The sequence below is a fragment of the Nicotiana tomentosiformis genome, chromosome 8 (genome assembly GCF_000390325.3).
Source record: "Nicotiana tomentosiformis chromosome 8, ASM39032v3, whole genome shotgun sequence".
NCBI classification, from domain to species: Eukaryota; Viridiplantae; Streptophyta; class Magnoliopsida; order Solanales; family Solanaceae; genus Nicotiana; species Nicotiana tomentosiformis.
In genome coordinates this window covers 32,809,346-32,816,186 of record NC_090819.1, presented here as the reverse complement: position 1 = coordinate 32,816,186, position 6,841 = coordinate 32,809,346, and the positions used below count along the sequence as shown (strand labels likewise).

Sequence of the window (6,841 nt, the reverse complement as noted above, 5' to 3'; positions counted from 1 at the left end):
GATAGACTCACCAAGTCTGCACATTTCATTCCAGTCAAAACTTCCTATACTTCAGAGCAGTTGGCTAAGATCTGCATTAGGGATATTGTCCACTTACATGGTGTGCTTGTGTCTATTATCTCGGATCGAGACACTCAATTTCCATCGTATTTCTTGAGAGTTGTGTAGTGTAAGTTGGGCACGCATGTCGATTTGAGCACAATGTTTCACCCTCAAACGAATGGGCAATCCAAGCAGAACATTTAGATTTTGGAGGATATGCTGATAGCTTGTGTCATAGATTTCACAGGCTAGTGGGATAAGTTTCTACTGTTAGTAGAATTCTCCTACCACAACGGATAAAAAAAGAGTATCCAGATGGCCCCTTATGAGGCATTGTATGGGAGATGATGTCATTCTATGGTTGGTTTGTTTGAGCCTGGCGAGGAAAGGCTATTGGGCAAAAATTTGGTAGTGATTCTTTGGAGAAGGTGAAATTGATCCAGGAGTGGTTTTGTACAGCACAATCCAAACAGAAGAGTTATGCTGATAGGAAGGTTCCGGATGTAGATTTCATGGAGGGTGAGAGGGTTCTACTTTGATTTTTACTTATGAAGGGAATGGCGAGGTTCTGGAGGAAGGGCAAGTTGAGCCCTCAGTATATTGGTCCTTTCGAGGTGTTAAAGAGAGTGGGTGAGGTGGTCTATAGACTTGCTTTGCCACCCAGCTTATCGGGAGTTCATCCGGTATTTCATATTTTTATACTTTAGAAGTACTATAAGGTTTCGTGACATGTGATTTGAGACTTGTCTGCAAAATTTAAGGTTATTCCAAGTTGGTTAGACGTGATTCAGCATGAGTTTTGAAAGTTGGATGTTTTATTGGTTCATTAAGGTTGAATTGCGGTGCGATTTGTGGTTACTTTATTACTTTGTGTGAATTGAGACCATGAGTTGGTCCATGTTATGTTTTGGCTCAGGTGTGATTCGGGTTGATTTCAGATGGTTTAGCGTCATGTTGGCAGTCCTGGTCCGGTGTCTTTCCACAAATGCAAACACGGACTTGTAGAAGCAAGGTTTTTGTCTTGGACAGGAGGAGTTTGCAGATGCAAAGTTTTGTGGCTTATCTACGAGATCACAAATGCGGAGACTCTGGAACATAAGTGGAGAAGGTAGACTGGAGGGAGAGTTGCACAGAAGCAGGATTTTTCTTTGCACCTGTGATATCGCAGAAGCGGATGAAGGTTTGCCGATGCAAGAGGTCGGGGTTTCAGTGGAACTCGCAGAAGATAGATTTTTGTTGCAAAAGCAACACCGTAGAAGCGACATAATTGATCACTAAATCAAAATAACTCGACAAAGTATATTTTTTTGAGTGTTAGCTTCATTTTATAATATTTTGAGATTGGGAGCTCGGACTAGGAAGATGTTTTAGGTGCGTTTCACCATTTGGATTAGGGGTAAGTGTTCTTGACTTGGATCTGATTTTATTTTATGATTGCATTTTTTATTTTGACTTTTGGTTAGTAGAATTTAAGGGAGAAAATTGGGATTTGTTTAAGAAATATTGGAGAGTGATTATTTGGGATTAGAATCCCGATTTGAAGTCAGATTTGGATTAAAGTCGTATATTTGAACTCGTGTTGGAAGGTGTAATCGGGATTTGTCACTTTTGTCGTGTTCCGAGGTCGGGCCTGCGTTGACTTTTTGATATTTTATAAAGCTTTGAGCTTTAATTCTTGGAATTAATTCCTATAGCATTTTTTGACGTTATTAAGTTGTTTTTTGCATGATTCGACCCGTTCGGAGGCCGATTCGAAAGGGAAGGGCTTCTCTAGAGTATTGATTCTCATATTTTGAGATATGTATCTTGCATAGGCTTGGCTTGAGGGTATTTTCCCCATTGATTTTGATGCTTGCTATGTGTTGGGAAGATGCATATACGTGGTGACAAGCATATTTGCGTACACTATGGCTATTCATGAACGGGGTAGACCTTAGGCCATTATGTGCTTGGATTTGCTAACCTTCCTTCGGGTTACCATGTTTTCCTTACTTGTATGACTACTTGAACTATGATTCATGATAGAAATCATGTCTAGCCTATATGCTTATCTGTTTGAGATATGATAGGGCAATTTTGCTATGTCGAACTGTTTGGCCTTGATTGTAGTCATACTTTCCTCAGTCATGATAATATATCCATGTGTCATATCATCATTTATGTATACTTCTTACATTTTATCTCACATATTGTTGGATTCCTTATTTGTGTACTACTAGTTTGAATGGATTTGTGGCATATTGTTATAGTCCGTATTGTATGTTGATTAGTGATATTGTGAGATATTGGCATATTAAGATTTTATCGGATTAATGTCTAACTTGGGCCATAGAGCCGTATTGATATTGATATTGGGGTGACGCATATGCCAGGCCTCTTATATTGAGGCGACGAGTGTACCAGGAATTTGGCTGAGTAATGATGATCGTTGACTTTTGATCCGATCATGCGCTTGGTCTAGGGTCCGCGCCCTCCAGAGTCAGGTGATAACTCATGTTACCTTGAACCATGGGAATGCAGGCACTTAGTATGTGCTGAGAGGGGCTTTATACTAGGTACTTGTACAGTGCTGAGGGTATGCTTATTGATAATTTGACTGTGAATTCGTGGATTTTGGCTTTGATACTTGTTATACAAGAACAGAGATATATTTTCCTCACACTAGTTGATTCTTTATATCCTAAAATTGATTGCTTAGCTGAATTCTTTTGAAAGCATGCTTATTTTGTTGATTAATGTGATTAACTTGAATTTGTTATTTTGAGATTCCTTTCCCTTTTGTTATCATTATTATGCTATTCTGTTATTGCTGGCTGTTGAAAGTGAGTAGCGGACTTTTGCCAATCTCGTCATTTTCTTCTATACGAGGTTAGGTTGCTACATACCGAGTATGTAGGGTTAGTTGTGCTCATACTACATTCTGCACTTGATGTACATATCCATGTGCTGCTAATAGAGCTGATGATTGAGAGCTGCACCGATTTCATGTTGGGGATTTCAAGGTAGCACTACTACTTTCGACCGCATGCATTGGAGTCCTTTCCTTACTTTGTCATTACTATCTATGTACTTCAGAAATCATTTTATCGTTATTTTAGCCAGTTGTACATATTATTCTATAGAGCTTATGTACTCGCAGACACTAGGTTCTAGGGTGGTATTTCAGATTTATCGCTATACTTCTATCTTTATTTACCTTATTACTCCTTTGAGATTTTTTTCTTATTGTTATTGGAGTTTATTTCTGAATATTAAATGTTGGATTTCCTAGCATGCAGTGTTAGATGTCGTCTCGGCTTTGGTGGGATTTGGGGTCGTGATAGTGTCGGTCTTATGTGTCTACCATTGGGGGTTATGGTGCTTCACGAATCGGACTTGGGTGTGTATTAAAGCAACATGGCAAGGTGATAGCTTATGCTTCTCGGCAACTTAAGAATCATGAATAGAACTATCCAACGCATAACTTAGAACTTGCAGCGGTGGTATTTGTATTGAAAATTTGGCGTCATTATTTATATATGGTCCATGTGGATATATTCATGGACCATAAGAGACTTCAATATATTTTCAAGCTGAAGGAATTAAATCTAAGGCAAATAAGAAGGCTTGAGTTACTCAAGGACTACGACATTGATATTTTATATCATCCGGGGAAGGCTAATGTTGTGGCGGATGCTCTTAGCCAGAAATCTATGTGTAGTTTAGCACATTTGGAGGCATATCAAAGGTCATTGGCCAACGAAGTTCACCGATTGGCTAGTTTGGGAGTTCATCTTGCGGACTCTAGTGAAGGATGGGTGATTGTGCAAAATAGGGCTGAATCATCACTTGTTGTGCAAGTCAATAAGAAGCAATACAACGATCCATTGTTGGCACAATTGAAAGGAAGGATTCATAAACATAAGACTATGGACTTTTCTCTTGGCATGGGTAATGGTACACTAAGGTACCAAGGGCATCTATGTGTTCCAAATGTAGATGGTCTTCGGGAGAGAATCATGACAGACGCTCAGACTTTTAGGTATTTCATGCATCCGGGATCTACGGAAATGTATCATGATCTTAAGGAAGTCTAATGGTGGAATGATATGAAGAGAAGTGTAGAGGACTTTTTGATGAGATGTCCAAATTGTCAGCAAGTGAAGGCCGAACACCAAAGGCCCTGTGGGTTGGCACATAACATAAAAATTTTAATGTGGAAGTGGGAAATGATTAATATGGAGTTTGTGGTAGGACTACCTAGCACTCCTCTTAAGTTTGACTTGATTTGAGTGATTGTGGATCGACTCACGAAATCAGCCCACTTTTTGCCAGCTAAGGCTACCGATACACCGGAACAATATGCTCAGTTGTATAACAAAGAAATTGTCTGGTTGCATAGCACTCTCGTTTCTATCATTTCTGATCGGGGGGCACAGTTCACGGCTAAATTTTGGAAGAAATTTCACCAAAGTTTGGGTACTCAAGTGAATCGCAGTACAGCCTTTCACCCGCAGACGGACGGGCATGCACAGCGGACTATTCAAATGCTCGAGGATATGTTGTGCGCATGTATTCTAGACTTCAAAGGTAGTTCGGATAATCATTTGCCACTTAGAGAATTTGCCTACAATAATAGTTATCATGCTATCATTCAGATGGCACCGTTCAACGCTTCATATGGAAGGAGATGTAGATCTCCCATTGGGTGGTTTGAGATTGGGGAAGCAGAGTTCATAGGTCCAGACCTCGTACATCAGGCTATGGAAAAGGTTAAGATCATTAAGGAGCAGTTGAAGACTGCTCAGAGTTGTCAGAAGTCCTATTCGGATGTTCGTCATAAGGATTTAGAGTTCAAAGAAGATGATTGGGTATTCTTGAAGGATTCCCACATGAAAGATGTAATGCAATTTGGTAAGAAAGGGAAATTTAGTTCGAGGTATGTTGTACCATATAGAATCATTCAGAGGATCACTGAGGTGGCGTACAAGCTTGAGCGACCACCTGAGATGTCATTAGTGCATCCGGTGTTTCCTGTATCTATGCTGAAGAAAGTGGTTGGAGACCCGAAACTCATTGTTCCGGTTGATACTATTGAGTTTAATGAGAAATTGACTTGTGAAGAGATTCCAGTTTCTATTATTGATTAGCAAGTCCGGAAGTTGAGAAATAAAGAAATTGCCTCCGTAAAAATGTTATGGCGAAACTAACAGGTTGAAGAGGCTACTTAGGAGGCCGAGGAAGAAAAGAAAAAGTATTCTTATTTGTTTAAATATCCATGTATTTATAAAGTTCTGATCTATGAAAATTCTAAGAGTTACTTTCTATGAATTATATATCATTTGTAAAATTGATGTTAAAGGTGTTCCATTTCTGGGAATATATTGCTTCTGAAGCCACGGTTGGTGTTGTTCTTATGTTATATTGCATCATCGGATTATGTATATGTTGTTAGGATTGATTTCTGAGAGTCTTTAACAGGTGGATAGGCCCAGTTACAAGGGAGACTCTGACAAACTTTTTGAAAATTTAGGGAGTTAGCCAAATTTTGAAACTACTGGTGTGTGTGAATTAATAATCGGGCCACATTGAATGCTAATGACGGAATTCACCATCATTCGAGGAAAATGATCTTGAGTGGGGGAGAATGTAGGTCCTGAAGTATGCTTAAGTGGGTTGAACAATGCGTTGGGGAGAAAAGAAAAAATTTGGGCAGAAAAATGCATTTCCGCGGCCCACTATATGGCTGCAGAATCACTCTGCGGACCGCATAATAGCCGCAGAGTGATGCAGGAATGGGCGATTTTGGATGCCATTCTGCGCTCGACTATACGACAGCAGAACTGTTCTGCGGTTCATTATGCGACCACGTAACAGGCCTACGGACCGTGTAGTGACCGCAAACCTAAGGAGGCGGTAGCAGTTTTAGGCACCAATTGTGCGGCTGATATGCAGACCGCATATCCTGTTCCAGAGCTTCATTTTTGTTTTTTTATAACCCTACCCTACTTCATTAAATAGACGATTTGTTCCATTTTTTGACCAAAAACCTGATATTTTGAAGGCGAGAGAGTGCCCTAAAGTGGAAGAGAGTTATTCAATAATTTGTTCTTCAATTCTTGCTCAAATCTTGGAATATTAACAAGGAAAACTCACTAGGTCTTCATCCTAGAGGAAAGATTCTATACCTTAACCCTTCATTTCGAAAGTTAACTAGAAATTGGTAATTAGTAAGATAATTCTTTGGTATAAGAGTTGGTTATTTTTCATCCATGTGCTATCAAGGGGTGAAGAAAAATTGATGAGCTAAAAATGGTAAAGAATGGGTTGTGGGATGATGGAATCCTCCACAAAAGGACCTTGAAACCTTAATGCACACCTAGTGTTTGATAAAATGCTCAAATGAGCTAGAACCATGATCAACTTCCTAATATTGGTTCAGTTTGTTATATTTCTCAAACAGATTGATGTTTCTAATAATTCCAGAACATTTTAGAGTTTAAGGAAACTCCCTTGAGGTATGTTGGCTAAACTCTTCTCTTATGATTAAACCCCACGTTATCCTTGTAAGTTCCAAGTTGTTAATTATAAAATTTACTATTCCGAATAAGCTTGTGTTGAAAGATATATGTTCAATATGTGTCCCAAAATGCTTTTGTAATGTTATGGTATCATTCGGAATATGTTCAAAGTATGGGATATGCATTAATAATGTTGCAACTTCAAGTCAAGTTCAAACGAATGCTATTATACCAAATTTTTTGAAAAATCTCTATGTGACTAAGACTCTTAATTGCTCACATGTGTACTAGAAACATTG

At 39.0% G+C, this 6,841-nt stretch overlaps 2 protein-coding genes across 2 annotated transcripts; both read left to right on the top strand.

The window, feature by feature from the left end:
• Nucleotides 1–3,581: 3,581 nt before the first annotated feature.
• Nucleotides 3,582–4,118, top strand: LOC138897277 (uncharacterized). The gene has a single exon (XM_070183241.1). The coding sequence runs from the start codon at nt 3,582–3,584 to the stop codon at nt 4,116–4,118; it is 537 nt and encodes a 178-aa protein (XP_070039342.1).
• Nucleotides 4,119–4,679: 561 nt separating this feature from the next.
• Nucleotides 4,680–5,171, top strand: LOC138897276 (uncharacterized). Its single transcript, XM_070183240.1, has one exon. It carries the CDS (start codon nt 4,680–4,682, stop codon nt 5,169–5,171), a length of 492 nt encoding a protein of 163 aa, XP_070039341.1.
• The last annotated feature ends 1,670 nt before the right edge of the window (nt 5,172–6,841 follow it).

What these genes read in the sequence shown, in the direction of transcription:
- LOC138897277 (XM_070183241.1), top strand. Translation starts at nt 3,582, where the DNA reads ATGGACCATAAGAGACTTCAATATATTTTCAAGCTGAAGGAATTAAAT.
- LOC138897276 (XM_070183240.1), top strand. Translation starts at nt 4,680, where the DNA reads ATGGCACCGTTCAACGCTTCATATGGAAGGAGATGTAGATCTCCCATT.